Here is a 16,418-nt window from a genome sequence, read left to right on the forward strand (position 1 = left end):
GAATTTTAGCTGTGAAGAAAGATTGGAGTAGTTGGGGTTGTTTTCCTTGGAACAGAGAAAGTGGAGGGGTACATGATTCAGGAACACAAAATCGTGACGGTGGAGATAGAGTAGGCAGGAGGAACCTGTTTCCCATGACAGACAATTCAAAAACCAGGGTCATACATTCAAGTTAAGTGGCAGAAGGATTAGAGGGGATGTAAGGTAAATCCTTCTTAGGTGGTGGGTGTCTGGAATTCCCTGCTGGAGTTGGTGATGGAGGCAGAGACCCTAGACTCTTTTAAAAATTATCTAGATTGTACTGTAAGTGCTGTAAGCTGCAAGGCTATGAGCCATATGCAGGAAGATGGGATTAGAAAGAGCACCTGGGTGTATTGAGGTCAGCATGGACTGAATGGCCCCCTTCTGTGCTGTATCATTTCTATGATTTCAGATATCTCCTAATGCACCATGCTTTAAGCTTTAAGGTTTTGCAAAAAAAACTGTGGTACCAAGATATGAGATTTTCTTGGCTTTCTTTGCAAGAAATACTGCAGCATGTAGATCAATTTATATAAAAGCTGAATTTCTGCAAAGAAAGCTGTTTTCTTCACTCTCAAAAGAGGCAGCAACCACGCCAACTCTCACCTTTTACTGGCACCCCGGGGCAGGAGGGGAGCTTTCAGTCATTTTTATGATATACATTGATGATTATGACATGGGAGCAGTGAATTTGAAAATATGGTCATAACTGGAGAAGGACACCTGGTTCAATTTAGAATTCAAGATTGGAAATCAGTTTTTGGGGTTTTTAAATACACTAGATTGGAAACCAGGCAGAATAGATTGAGAAAGCAAGGTGTGGAGCTGGAGGAACACAGCAGGCCAAGCAGCATCAGAGGAGCAGGAAAGCTGACGTTTCTGGTCGGGACCTTCAGAAATTTCATTTTTCGAAATGAAAATATTGGAAGAAATTCTAAAAAGTGATTCAGCTGCAACACCCATCGAGTACAACATGTTATCCTATAATAGTGACTTATCAATGACAAAATGTGTGACCGGAAGAAAAAGACGAGGATTCGTATGGCAGCTTTAAAACATATGCTGGAGAATGGAGAAATCTCCAAATTGAAATGGGTGGATAGTAGCAGTCATCTATGAAGAAAGGAGCCAGGTCAATGAAACTAATAGAAATACTGGGAAAAGTTTGTTTGGAACTCTCATGGACATTAGGGGAAAGAAAGGCAGAATTTATGTTACTATTTGCACAATATGGTGTCATTTTTATATTTCTTGTTTTTCATTATTATTATTTCTGTATATTAATTAGTTTGAAAAAGACAAAAGGGAATCTGTTATCACCTGGGTGTATATTTTGGTGAAAATAGGTAATTGGTGATGTTAAAAATTTATGCTCAAATCGAACTCTGATTCAAAATGTCTCTGGCCAGACTCTCTGTAATCAGCATTTTAATCTCTGGTATTGAACAGGGATCACAGAAGAGGGATATTTGTGGGCTTCTCAGTAGCCCACCCAACCTTCAAGATGTTGCGCTCGATTTGGCACAGAGTGCCTTTGAATGACAGTTGCCCCACCCTAGAAAAAACCACAAGCAAGTATATAGAAACGTATACGAAAGGAGTAAGAGTCAGCCATTCAATCCCTCGGGCCGGCTCCGCCATTCATTACGTTCATGATAAGGCATTGAGCTCAGTACCCTAATTCTTCACTCCCTCATATCCGTTGATTCATTTATCTCCAATCTTCTTGAAAGCACAATGTTTTGGCCTCAACCACATTCTGTGGCAGTGAATTCCAAAGGCTCCACCAATATCAGGAACAACCTTCCTAATTTAACCCGTCAAGTCCTGTTAGAATTTTCTAGGTTTCTACGACATCCTCCCTGCCAATTTTCTGAACTCCAGTGAATACAATCCTAACCGACTCAACCTTTCCTCAGATGTCAGTCCTGCCATCCCAGGGATCAATTTGGTAAACCTTTGGTGCACTCCTTTTATAGTAAGAACATTTTCGTTCAGTTACAGGACCAAAACTGCACACAATATTCTGGGTGTAGCCTCGCCAGTGCCCAGTATAATTACAGCAAGACATCCTAGTTTCTTTACTCAAATCCTCTTGCTCAGAAGGCAAACATATTGTTTGCTTTCTTTTCTGCCTGCTGCACCTGCGCACTTACCCAGCTGTGTATCATCTGCAAATTTTGAGATATTACATTTAGTTCCGTCATCTAAATCATTAACATATATTGTGAATAGTTGGATTCCTAGTCCTGATCCCCACAGTATCCTATCGATCACTGCCTGCCATTCAGAAAAGGATCCATTTATTCCCCCTCTGTTTCCTGTCTGCTAAACAATTTTCTATTCATCTCAATACACTACCCCCAATCATATGCACTTCAATTTTACACAATAATTTCCTGTGTGGTTCTTTGTTGAAAGCCTTCCAATAGTCCCACTAAACCACATCCACTTGATCCCCTGATCAACTCAACTAGTTACATCCTTGAAGAACTTAAGCTGATTTGTCAAGCATGATTTCCTTTTTGCAAAACCATGCTTACTGTGTCTGATTCTACTATTATTTTCTAAGTGTTCTGCCATAAAATCCTTGATAATGACTCTAGCATCTTCCCCACTACCAAAGCTAGATTCACTCATCTGTTATTTGCTGTTTTCCCTCTACCTCCCTTTTCAACTAGTGGGCATACATTAGCTACACTCCAATTTGTAGGAACTGTTCCAGCATCTAAAGAAAATTGGAAGATGACCTCCAATGCATCCACTGTTTCGAGAGCCACTTCCTTAAGTTGATTATCAGGTCCTAGGGATTTATCAGATTTCAATTTTCTCCAACACTATTTCTCTACTAATACAGCTTTGCTTGAGTTCCTCCCTTTCCTTCACCCTGTGTTCCTCATCATTTCTGATACATTGCTTCTGTCTTCACAAAGGCGGACATGAACAAAGTATGAATTTAGCTTGTCAGCTATTTCTTTGCTCCCCATTATAAATTCCCCCTGTTTCTGATTGTGAGACACCAACATCAGTTTTCACCAAACTTGTTCTCTTTACATACCTATAGTACCTTTTACAGTCAGTTGTTATGTTCCCTGTCAGTTTTCTCATATACTCTAGATTCCTCTCTTAGTCAACCTGTTGGATCTCCTTTGCTGACTTCTAAACTGTTCCCAATCCTCAGGTCAATTGTTTTGTGTTGCCAATTTGTAATACTCTTTTTTGCATCTAATACTTTATCTAACTTGCCCATGTTTCATGTTTTGGCTACTGTTCTCTTTGCATTCTTGTGCCAGACAAGAATAAACAAACATCTTTTGTAGTTCACCCATTTGCTCTCAATGTTTGCCATTGCCTACTTACTGTCATTCCTTTCAGTAACATTTCCCAATTTATCACAGCCAACTTAAATCTCATACCATTGTCATTTTCCTCACTAAGATTCAGGACCCTAGCATCGGAATCACGTCACCTTACTCTCCATCTTGATGGAGAATTCTATCATATTATGGTCACTCATCTCCAAGGGGTCTCTCACAGCTGCATTACCAATTATTTCTCATTGCATAATACCCAGTCTCAGATGGCATATCTCTAGTTGGTTTCTCAACGTCTGGGTCCAGAAAATCACCCCATATACACTCAGGAATTCCTCCTCTCTGATATTGTGACTAATTTGATTCACCCAATCTATATTCAGATGAAAGATACTCATAATTGCAGGTGTACCTTTACCTCATGCATCTCTGTTTACCTATTTAATGCCATTCCCAACATCACAACTACAGTTTATTAGTTTATATACCATCCCCATTAATGTTTTTTGCCTATTGGTATTTCACAATTCTACCCACATAGATTCTACATTTTCTGAGCTATCTTTCCCCAACATCATGTATATATCCTCTTTAATCAAGAAGACAACTCCACTGCCTTTTCCTTTTTATCTGTCCTTTCTGAATTCTGATGTTCAGTTCACATCCCTGGTCACTCTGCAGCCATGTCTCTGAATTCCCAACTATATCATACCCATTTACATCTATTTGCATTATTAATTCTTCCACTTTATTTCAAATGCTCCATGTGTTGAGGCACAAAGCCTTAAGGCTTGTCTGTTTAATGTTCCATGGCTGATTCACACTCCTTTCTTTTACAGTGGTGTTGTTTGAGTCTGGCCTTTGATTCTTCTGTATACTGTTGTCCTCAATTCCCCTTCCTGACTCCTTGTATAAATTCCCATCCCCCTGCCAATTTAGTTTAAACCAAACCACCCCCACCCCCCCAAAACACTCTAGAAAATATTCTTGTCAGGGCATCAGTCCTGGGACTAACCAGGAACATGTCCAGTCAGCACACATCCCATTAACATCCCAGAACTAGTCCCAATACCCCAGGAATTTGAAACGCTCCCCCTCACACCATCTTTTGAGCCAGCATTCTTCCGATATATCCTGCTATTTCTACTCTGACTAGCAGGTGGCACGGTTGTAATTCTGAGATCACTACCTTTTGAGGTCCCACTTTCAGCTTGCTTCCTAACTCCCTATTTTCTGTTTTTGGTTTTTAAAAAATGGTACGAGCTCCTACGGCTTTGGTACCAATGTACACCACAACCACTGGCTATTCACCCTCACCTTTCAGGATGCCTGTGGTTGCTCTGAGGCAACACACCATCCTGGAGTGTTGTTTGCAGCCACAGAAACGCTGATCTATTCCCCTTACAATTGAATCCCCTATGACTACTGCATTTCCACACTTTTTGCACCACCTCTGTGCAGCAGAACAAACTGTAGTGCCACGAATTTGTCTGTTGCTGTTTTACCCCTCCCCCGCACTCCTCCTCCTCCAACAGTATCTATGGTATAGCTCTACCTCTGTATACGTGCTGCCAATGATTCTGCCAGTTTTGTGGATGCTCCATAGTACAGCTGCTGCTCCAGCTCCGAAATCCAGGCTTCTGGGACCTGCAGCTGGAGACACTTCCTGTGTACATGTTGGTCCCAGGCACTGGACGACTTTGAGCTCTACTGCCATGACTTACCCTTTTAAATTAAACCTTCTGGAAGATGCTAGATATCAATTAGCAGTTTCTGGAGCTGTTCTTTCCTGTTCCTTGTTACTGCAGAATCTAGCTCTTAGAAAACAATAAACCACAAAAGACCTTAAAAAAATTGAAGTGATGAAAGTTCTAAATATTTACAAACATCACTTACTCCTTGTCAATCAGCTCTCTCCCTTGGAGCCCCCATTCTTGCAGTAGGGCAGGACCTTTCCTGTTTTCCTGTGATGTCACTTTTTTCCCCCAATGAGCAGAACACCCATCCCAAACCGATACACCGCAACATTGACTGCAAAGACACCGTTCCCAGACTGCTTCAAGGCAATGCTGACTGTGAGGACACCCTTCCTAGTATTCTTCACTGTGTACAAGGACACTGTTCCCAGACTGTTTCATTGTGACACCAACTGTGAGACACTCTTCCGAGACTGCTTTAAGGTGATGTTGACACCAAGGACAAGGACATCCTTCCTGTAATGTTTCACGGTGATGCCGAACATGACGATATCCTCCCCAGTCAGTGTTATGTGTTTGCTGCAGATCTAGAGGCCCTCCTACCCCCGGTTAATACCAGTGATGGCAGGTAATCAGTTGCCCTACAAAAGGGCATCAATCGGTCACGGGGAATTCAGACCTCACCCTGATTTAATTCAGGCAGAAATTGGAAGACAGAGATTCAGGCATGATCCCATCCTGCCTTCTAAATTACTTCTTTGCCCCCAAACACTCCATAAAATTGAATTTTATTAACTCTTTATAACTTCAGAAGTGGCCTAGCAAGCCAGTCAAACAGTTACCATTTTCAGGAAAGTATGCAATATGTATAAATGCAGTGAAATAATCACAATGGATCAAATTTGATTAACCCAAATTTCCAGTTGTAGTGAAATTGTTAACCATTCTCGCTGGAAGATTAGCAAATCCTACAGAACGATGACTGTTAGAACAGAGTTACAAACTGGGAACTTAGAATTTGCTAAATAAGTGCAAGAAATCTGAGGATCTAATATGGTTTTAAACTAATAGATTTAATATGAGAAACAGTTCAGCCAGGTTTTTTTTCCAACAAATAATAAACAGTTTTGCAAATAGTTTTGTCAAAAATCTTTCTAATTTTTCTGAAGATTATTGACAAAAAAGATTTAGACTGTGCAAAAATCGACCTCACTCAGGTGCCGTTCCTCTCAGAGAAGAAGCTGGATACTAGTATGCATCTCGGTGAAGGAGGAGCTATATACAGGCCCCCAGAAGCTTCCTGCCAGGATACTCCAAAGGTGCCTGGCCCTCCGTCTCCGCTGTATTTTTGATGTCAAAGTATGCGGTAGTGTATCCTGATGGCTGGTTTCCTTCCGGTCTGGCCGATGTAATGTTTGTTGCAGTCATTGCAAGGTATTTTGTAAACTACATTGGTCCTGCATGCCGTGGGTGAGGTCATTGGTCCTTGTGAGTGCTTGTCATTGTGCAGCTGTGAGCTTGTGTGCTACCATGATTCCTAGTGGTCGTAGGAGTCTCGTAGTGTTAGGATACTATTCAAACAGGCCACAATGCACTGCAATATGTCAGAACTATGCAAGAAGGAGAAAGAGCACCTACATAAGGTCTTTCCTAACAACGGATATCCCAACAACTTCATCTGCAGGTGCCTGCTAGATAGACAACGTCAAGAGGACACAGTATACCCCAAGACACTGGCCAGACCATCCTATATCAAGAACATATCAGAACTGACAAGATTCCTATGACCACTAGGAATCATGGTAGCACACAAACCCACGCAGTCACACAATGACTAACAAATAGTCATAAGGACCGAAAGCCCCATATCCATGATAAGCAGGACCAATGTAGTTTGCAAAATACCTTGCAATGACTGCAACAAACATTACATTGGACAGAGCAGAAGGAAACTAGCCATCAGGAGACACGAACACCAGCTAGTAGCAAAATAACACAACAAACTTTCCCTCATCTCGGTGCACTCAGACAATGAAGGCCATCAATTTAACTGTGACAACGTGATCATCCTAGCTCAAGTCAACCACAGACACACATAGGAATTCCCAGAGGCCTGGTTTTCAACCCGTAATGCAATCAACAAACATGTGGAATTAGATGCCATGTACAAACCCATGCAGAACAGAACTGGAAATGACACAACCCAACTTATCAGACCAGATCATATAAATAACAAGCGGAGTAGAACAACATCACTTCATTGAAGGCCTCACTGATGTTACCTAGCATGGTGATGAAACATCTGTACAATAACCAGCCAGTTCAGCGAGCAAGCCAACAACCTCGTCCATAACCCGAGCCTCAAATCATCGCAAGAATCTTAAAGATAGTTCTACCCAAAGCAAGATCCGGTTTAGTGAGTCTCTACATCATATATTACATGAATGTACAATGTTTTTGTTCTGATTTTTACATGAGGCATTTTAATCACAGTTTACTTTTGCACACCGTAACATTAATGAAAATATACAATTATATTCTAATCCAATTACAATGTTATCAAAAATTAAATATCATACTGCAGCCTTTACAGTTCATTCATAATCTGTATAATTTAATCTATTCAGTAAAACATATTTTGTACCAAATTTAATTAACTTTCTCAGGACGTTATCAACTAAAAGACTATAATTTACAGTTGATGTGCTGATCTGCAAGTATGATCTCTGGGATAAAATTGGGTAATGGGACAAAATCTTGCTGAAGCAGTTAAAATCAATTTTCTTACACTGTAAAGTACTGGCTATTGGCCATTGTGAATCTCTGGAGTGTGGGAACTTTCTTTTCATGTTTATGAACTTAATCAGTGCCAAATAATTTGAAATAGGATACCATCAGCCAGTTCTGACGACTATCTCACCCTAGATCACGCAGCACAGTACGCTGGATTTTCCAGCCCTTATGTGTGGCTGAAGTGCATTGAGGTGTGTAGGACTTGAATCTGGGATTCCCAACAGTATGAATTTTCAGTGGTGCGGGTTAAGGGCATAGGTATGGAGCTCTCTCTCTATTGCCCTGAATTTGTAAGCACAATTGCAGAAGTGGTTCTTTCAAACCTTCCAAAACTTTGATGGAATTGGGCCAGTTTTGGAGAGCAGTGTAAGTCAGGTATTGCAAATTGTACGGAACCACAGTTTGGAGGTGGGAATTGTACAAAACGTCCAACAAAAGATGTTGTCTAATTCATATCTATTACATTGTATTAGAAATGGGCATAATCAATGCTGTGAGTGGTAATGCAGTTTGTGTCAGAAAGGAGAGTGATCATTAAATTCTGTGGTTGCCAGGTTGTCAACCTCTGACATCTGGCAAGCTGATGAAGGAATTAACATTATAGTGAAAATGGAAAAAGTCTTCAGAAGTATTGGAGTGCATCATCCTTGGATAACGTGCTAATCTGGGTTATAGAACTGTTGTACTCCCTTGACCACCAAGGCAGTCAAATGTTATCCGGGTAGGTAGGAATGTGAAGTTGGGGCCACGATGACATCTACCACAATGTAATGGATGGTGGAGCAGGTTTGAGAGGCATACTCTTGCTCCTACTTCTTACCTTCATATGTACCACTGTGAAATCTTTGACCTGACAGTGAGAAATGTGTCCAGAGCTTTTGATGGTTTCCTTGAAGTTCAGTTGATCCATTTGCTTAGTTTTAAAGCTTTGACAAATGTCTGGGCCTCTGATTGTCTTCAAAGACTTTACAGAATTCAGTCTAGGAAAGTTTGTTGACCCAGTTCTTCAATGGAATCTCGCTATGAACAGTTGGCTGACTTTCAAATCAACAATTTGATTCTGCTGAGCAGGGGTAGTTCTCACAATGGTCAAACAGAATATGAGCTTTCTTACATTTACAAATTTTGAATTGTTCAGAGATCATGGTTTTCAAGAGACATTCAAGTTTTTTTAAATTTTATCTGATTTATCACTTTCCCAAGGATTTCTCAGTGTTATTATGGAGGTCGAGAGTTTATCATGGATACTGGACGACCGGGCTCAGGGGTGTGAGGAGATGAGGGATGTCTGGGGGGGGTGGGAGGGAAGGTGAAAATGGAGTGTAGGTCAAGGGGCTGTCTACTCATCACCAGGCTGTGCTGATATTTCAATGAACAGAGGTATGTCTCAGTATTGTCCCTGTGCTGGGTCTGATGAATAAAGCTTCGGTGGGCAGAAGTAGGATCACAACGTTTTACTTGTTAAGTCAATTCTTGTCGTGTCTGCATGAAGACTCTTGTGCTTCTCTGTGAGAGTTGGCTTGAATTCTATGAATTAATAGGAAAGGAGGGAAAAGGAATATCCCAGTATTATTTGGAGTGACCATAGGGTATAGAAACCTTATTTCTTCACTATAGCTGTTAAAACTCTTGTTTTGAATAAACTGAGGCTGAGGTGATCATTACTGCAATGTACTAGAATCAAAGAATCACTAAATCTCTTCTGCTGAAACCCATTATGACAGTAGCACTTCATGAGGCATTGGAAGACCACGAACAGCAGCCCAAGCATTTTCAATCATTCTCTCCATCATTTCACGATTCGTCTTTTCAGTGGCAGTTCCAAGGTGGGGAGTCAGAATGACATTTGGCAAGTGTAGTAAAGGATGATTCCTTTTAGAAAAAGCACGAGACAGTTGCGATGTCAAATGGGTTTCTGTACCTAGGTTATAGATTTGTACTTTTCAAATGAAATCTTTTGATAATTTGAATAAATGAATGTGACAACATACCTCGGAAGGGGCTCTGGTTCAGAGACATCTAGTGCTGCTGCACGAATAACTCCATTCTGAAGCACTTTCACCAAAGCATTCTGATCAATCACTCCACCTTGGGATATCAAACAACTCTATCAACTTGACTGCATGTTCTACTCTATGTGGAACACAGATTTTAAATATGCATGCAAAGTATAAAGTTATACAGTTTTAGCAACATTTCTTTTGAGTGAATTTATCCCAAGAATGTTTTACTGCAATCATGAAGGCCATATTATTTGTTTAATTGAAATAAATGTCAATCAGGAAAACATATTACATCTGATACACATCTGTAATGTTAAAATTTTAAAGAATTCAATAACTCAAAAAAACTCTTACATCTGTGGGGCAAAAAAGCAAATAATTGGTTCAGGTAACCACTATCTTCTCAGCCATTTTTTTGATTTGTGTCTATTTTGTCTCTCCCTGGAAAAGGCAGTTTGGTTTAATCGCAGTTTAGGTTAGAACAAGCCAGTAATACTGTGGCTTGAAGAGGTAGGACCATGAAATGACAACACCAGGTATGTTCACTTCATGTGCCTAGGCCTGAGTGGCAGCTGTGGGTGAATGCAGATGGGTTGGATTTAGACTGGTGGAAGTGTGAATCCTTCTAGGTTGATGGAATATAGACCACTGGGAAGTGGCTGTGAATATTTGAGGGCTCACCAACACGGTCAGGCTAGGAGACACTGGAGGACGAGTGTTCACTATAGCCTTCCATGTGGAAATTGCAAGTGTATAATGGGATGAAAATGGTCGCAAGAACACTTGGAGAATGCAGGCTAAATGGCTTGACTTGTGAGAGGGCAGGCTGCAGCACACACACCTCAGAGGGCTTTTAGAGACGGTAACAATGAAGGTTACAGGCCCCTGAAAGGCCTAGTGCAAAGGCCTGTATGATGCATACTTCCCAGACATCCTACAGAATTGACTCCCTCTGAAGGTGCCACCTCTCTGGCACAGCCACTAGTGGACACCTTTTTGGCTGTTAAACTTTGTGCACAGAGGTATTCAAACATTAGGGATCTTCATCCAGGTTCCCTCTGACTGGAGGTGATGCCGTCAGCTGTGTGCACAAATCTCAATCCATGAAGCCCCTTGTGTGACCGTGAACTCCTGCTGGATGATGTGACAAAGTATCATCTGCCTCTGCCTCTACTCAGTGCATTTTCTTCTGAAATTCTTATGCAGGCTTTAGTTACCTCCATACACATTCCAATGCTCTCTAAATGGCTTCCAGTTCTCCACTTAGCTTCAACGCATCAAAAGCAACTCGCTCTCTTCTATTCTGAAAGATCCTGCTCACACATCTCCCCAACCTAAGCTTTCTTACAGTGACCCACGGTCCCCCAAATTTCAGATACTCATTCTTTAATGCTTTTCTCCTTCTGTACCTTTGTGACATCCTGCTGTTCTGTTTAGCCTCCCCACCACTTATGGTTGTTCCTCAGAACCTGTCCAATTGCTAATCAGGTCCAAGTGTTGAAATTTGGTTCTTACATTCCTCCAGCTCAGCGTCTTTCTATAAGCTCCCACCTTAAAACTCCCTTCATAAATCATACTTGTCTTTGTCTGATTATGCCTCTGTGAATTGCCTTTTCTAAATACATGGTGCTCAGTCAATGAAAATTCATATATGTTATATACTATGCTGTAATGTTGACCTTTCCTTGACAATGGGTAGTCCACTCTGTTAGAAGACCAATGCATTTTACTGGCACATGGAAAGCCCTGTAACATGTTCTCATATACAAGAAGTGTCTTGGCCAGTCCTGTTTGATTCTTAATAATTAGGAAAGGTAGCCTCTATGAAAGGCAACAGGTACAGCAATTTTAGCTGACATAATCACATAACTGCTCCCCAGAGACCTAATGGTTGAAACCATTGATCAGTCGAATCCATAAGTGCACCTATGAAGAATATAAACCATGGAATCCTGTCAACCAGTCCAAAAAATTAAGTGTTTGATGATTTTTTGAGTTAGAAATGTGTCATTTTATGTAAGATTTAATACAATTATACAATCAGAAACCTTTTAAATAAGAAACTTTGTCATAACACATTGCAAAACAAGCAATCACATATATATATTTCCTTACCGCGGGAGATATTAATGAGAGTGGCATTGGGTTTCATTAGTCTAAGTTCTCTTTCTCCAATCATTTTGGTAGTTTGAGGAGTCAGGTTTACTACTATCATGACAAAATCTGACTCCTGGAGGAGATCATCGATTTTTGCACAGTAGCAAGCCCCAACCAGCATCTCTTCTTCCTCAGTCCTACAGATGGATGAAGCAAGTGTTATAATTATTATAAAGATAGTGAATTTTTAGAACCTGGTATACATTTTCGTTTTTCGTTAATGATTCTGTGAAAAATCACCCCCATTTTTTTCATAAATCTTTTCACTATCCAGCTTTGCCAATGGTGTGCCTTCTAAGGGGCATTAAATTGAAACCTTCAAATTCAGATCATCTGTTCCATAGTGACAATTTCTCAATTCCTTTGCTAAAATAGAAAAATACCAGGGTACTGTAATGTTTATTTGGAACTTCAATTCAAACACAGTTGGGGTACTGTGGTGCAGTACTGTTCTTCACTTGACAAAATCCAGGTAGGAAGAAAGGAGAGGATACAACTTCAGTAAAATATTAATGATACAGCACGTGCAGGAAAAGGTCATGTTGGTTAATCAAACATGCTCATTAACAGAGAGTTACATTTATTGATGGAATACAGTACAATATCTGTAGCACAAACTTTCAAAGAAAGAATATAAAATAACATGCAGCTACTCAGGAAGTAAAAACTGTTTGCTTCTAATCTTCAACAGCAAGTCAAAATACGAAGGATCTTAGGTTAAATCCTTCTTTATCAGAAGAGCCTTTTGCAAATTGAACATTGAATTTTCTCTGAGCCCTCTTGTAAGTTTCACTTTTCACTTATTTCACATTCAAGATTACATTCTTTACGCTTAGAGGTCTTGAAAGTTCTGTATAATGCCTTCATAATTGATTAAACGTTCTCATGAAATCTCTTCTTTAATCACATTTCAAAGTCTGGATGATGCCTGGGTCCAGAAGTTACACTAATGAGGTTTCATTTGCAAGCGGGAAAAATGTTAACTGTTCACTAACCCTGGTTTATGAGTGTGAGGTCAACAATCGTCTACCAATAGAATAGGGTCATAGAATCCCTACACTGCAGAAGCAGGCCATTCAGCACATCGAGTCCACGCTGACCCTCTGAAGAGCATCACCACCCAGACCGACCCCCTCCCCCCAACCCTATCCTATCCTGTCCCTCAAATCCCTCATTTCCCATGGTCAATCCACCTAGCTTGTACATTTCTGAACACTATGGTCAATATAGCATGACCAATCCATCTTTTGTCTGTGGGAGGAAACCCATGCAGACATGGGGAGAATGCGCAAACTCCACGCAGATAATTGCCCAAGGATGGAATCAAACTTGGGTCCCTGGCACTGTGAGGCAACAGTGCTAACCACTGAGTCACTATGCTGGCCTAAAGCTTCACTATTTTCAGTCTTGCCTATTTTTCTAAATTCTTCTTTTACGAAGGGTGCAAAACACATTGAAACCACTCTTGAAAAATTTCCTTGCCCATTCATGGATTATTCTGCTCACTGAACTACAATAAACTTAAATGACCTCGGGTGCTTAATTTTTCCAATCGCCCATAAGTACTATCAATCTGTATAAAAACTGAAAGAACTGCAGATGCTGTAAATCAGGAACAACAACAAAGTTGCTGCAAAAGCCCAGCAGGTCTGGCAGCATCTGTGAAGGAAAAAACAGGGTTAATGTTTTGGGTCTGGTGACCCTTCCTCAGAACTGGCTTAACTCCGTTTTTTCCTTCACAGATGCTGCCAGACCTGCTGGGCTTTTCCAGCAACTTTATTTTTGTACTATTAATCTATGTTTATTCTGTTTTAAAGCCAGTAGAACCAGATTCGCTCATTCGCATCTATCAGCTTTGAATTTGGTAAACAGAGCCAATGTGAGCCCATTTTGTCTGTGTTATAAATTTGGTCAGAGATGGATGATGTTCAGAGATTAATTAGTAAACAAGATTCTCAGTTTTCTTCTGCAGCGTCATGGTCAGTTTTTTGTGGACAGGATGTTTTAATGTCATGACATTAAAACATGAAAATCATAAAATAGAAAATATATGTGGATCAGTCACTTTCTTTTCCTCATTAATTTTACGTTTTCAATGAGCACATGGCTGGAGAAAAGGGTTCTCTGAACTTTTTGGAGAAAACCATTCACATAAAGCACTGACTAGCTCCTCGTATTTAGGTACAGGTTAACTAAGCTTTCTTTAACAGCTTTATTTGATTCAGAACAAGAGAAAAACCTCAGCAATGTTCTTTTTGATCTGTGATGTTGTATATCATGGATGGGCCAACATTAAATTATATCAACAAAACATGCCAATTTTCATCATTTCAATGCTTGTATTGACGTCAATTTTCTTCATTAATGTTCACAAAAATCTTCTGTGCTTCTTTCATCAGCTTTTCTCTGGTTTACTGGACATCATAATGGGACAGTTGGGTTTGTTACTGTTGTGTTGGGAAGATTAAGGATTACAATGACGATGAACAAGAAGGACAATCAATGCCTCTACCAGGAGCTCACCAAGCCATATCAAGGTGACCTGGGAAAACACTAACGTTTGGAATAACATCTGAATAGCTTCTTAGTTCAGTGAAGCGATGATTTGCTGGAGATGAGTATCAAAATTCTACATTGTAGAGAATTCCAATGGCTTAAATGCCCGATAACACAATGATCAGGAGTAAAGGTACTTTCTGGTGAGAGGAGATGAATAAGATTACATCAACAAAAAAGGACCTTTATAAACTACGTAGTGGGTTGACATGATGGATATGGAGAAATGGTTCTCACTTATGGGAAGAATTTAGGTGCAAAATTTTGAAGGCCCACGTCAGTGGGTTTGCAACTGTAGAGGGAGGGCTTAAAATGTCCCAAAGCTCTCCGACCATCCATCCACTCCCCCAACCTACCAACAATATCACAGTGGGATGGGAAAGGCCTGGCTCTCCCACTCATCCTTGCCATGACTGTTTAAGGGCTGTTCCCTGTCCAGCTCGCAGGAGTTCAGGGGCAGAAATGGAAATTCAGCAAGTCACCTCATTAGACCTCGGCCAGGAAGAAGGGCACCTCCCTCCATGATCTCCTTTCCACATCAAATGTCCCCCTCAAAGCCTATGTTCAGATGGATATTTCCTCTCCATTCAGATCCCCATCCCTTTCTCAACACTTGTCCAGGCTGAATGTTCCCTCCTGCTATGGCACTACCTGCACTTACCTAATCCTGAAAACCAGGATCTGGAATTTGAGTCTGCTTATTGTTCTGGTGTTGGCCACTAATGCTGGGAGTACAGAGCTGCAGGTCACTCAGTTAGCTGACAGCTTGTCGAGTGAGATCTCCTTCTGACTGAGTGCTGGAAGTCTTATCTCCAGTCAGTTAACACTCCTTGAAGTGGGAAGTGATGAATTGATGAATAATATGGAATAAAACGAGAAGAGAAGAGAATGGAGATGAATGCATGAAGACCCAATAACTGAGGCTCAGGGCTCAAGGGGGCCCGCTGTGCTCAGACCAGGGGCAGAGTCAGGGATCTATGATTTCTGTCCCTGCACCTCAGGAGCAGTAAAAGTTGAGAAGGCCATTTAAAAAGCTTATGGGATTCTCGGGTTTATCAGTAGAAGCATAGAGTACAGAAACAAGGATACTGTGCGAAGTGTTTATGACAACTTTGGGCTTCCACTCGGAAATTTTGAGTACTGCAGTTTAAGTCTGAGACAAGATGCAGAAAAGTTTTACTAGAATGCTATCAGGGATGAGAACTTCATTTTCATGGAGAGCTGGGAGAAATTAACTGAGATTATTCTACTTAGTGTAGAGAAGGTTAAACTGAGATTGGTAGATGTACTGAAAATCATGGAAGGTTTTGATAAATAAGGAGAAACTGCTTTCAGCAGCAGAAAGGACAGTAACAAAAAGGCCACAGATTTAAAGGATGATTAGCAAATGTACCTGAAGCAACATGAAACAAAACGTTACACCATGAGGTGCTGCAATTTTGTGTGCACTGTAGTAATTGTAATTAGGTCAGCCAGGTGGACCTCATACAATGAGTTTCCTGACTGGGGCTGTTAATCTGGTCCAATCAGGGAGCCTGGCTGACAGATAAGAACAGGAGTGTCAGGCATCCTGTTCACAGAGCTGGTTCTGAGCAAGCTGGATCAGTCATGTGTAAATAAATCGTAGAATCCCTGCAGTGTGGAAGTAGGCCATTTGGCCATTCATTGAGTCCAAATAGACCCTCCGAATGGCATCCCATCCCCCTCCCCTATCCCTGTAACCCTCCATTTCCCATGGCTAGTCCGCATAGCCTTGACATCGCTGGACACTATGGGCAATTTAGCATGGCCAATCCACCTAACCAGCACCTCTGAACTGTGGGAGAAAGTCAGAGCACTCAGAAACCCACACAGACATGGGAAGAATGTGCAAACAT

General features: G+C 40.9%; 1 protein-coding gene across 2 annotated transcripts in view; it reads right to left on the reverse strand.

The window, feature by feature from the left end:
- Positions 1–7,490: 7,490 nt before the first annotated feature.
- Positions 7,491–16,418, reverse strand: part of LOC109925977 (probable 2-ketogluconate reductase) — a 40,525-nt gene continuing 31,597 nt past the window's right edge. The window contains exons 4-6 of one of the 2 annotated variants that reach the window (XM_048606017.1): positions 11,944–12,122; positions 9,817–9,913; positions 7,491–9,697 (exon numbers count right to left, since the gene is read on the reverse strand). In XM_048606017.1, the coding sequence (XP_048461974.1) occupies positions 9,541–9,697; positions 9,817–9,913; positions 11,944–12,122 (433 nt within the window). In that variant the 3' untranslated portion in view covers positions 7,491–9,540. The remainder of the gene's footprint in view (positions 9,698–9,816; positions 9,914–11,943; positions 12,123–16,418) is intronic. The other variant, XM_048606021.1, reaches the window with a different exon arrangement.

This window comes from Rhincodon typus, chromosome 2 (assembly GCF_021869965.1).
Source record: "Rhincodon typus isolate 14 chromosome 2, sRhiTyp1.1, whole genome shotgun sequence".
Lineage (NCBI taxonomy): Eukaryota > Metazoa > Chordata > Chondrichthyes > Orectolobiformes > Rhincodontidae > Rhincodon > Rhincodon typus.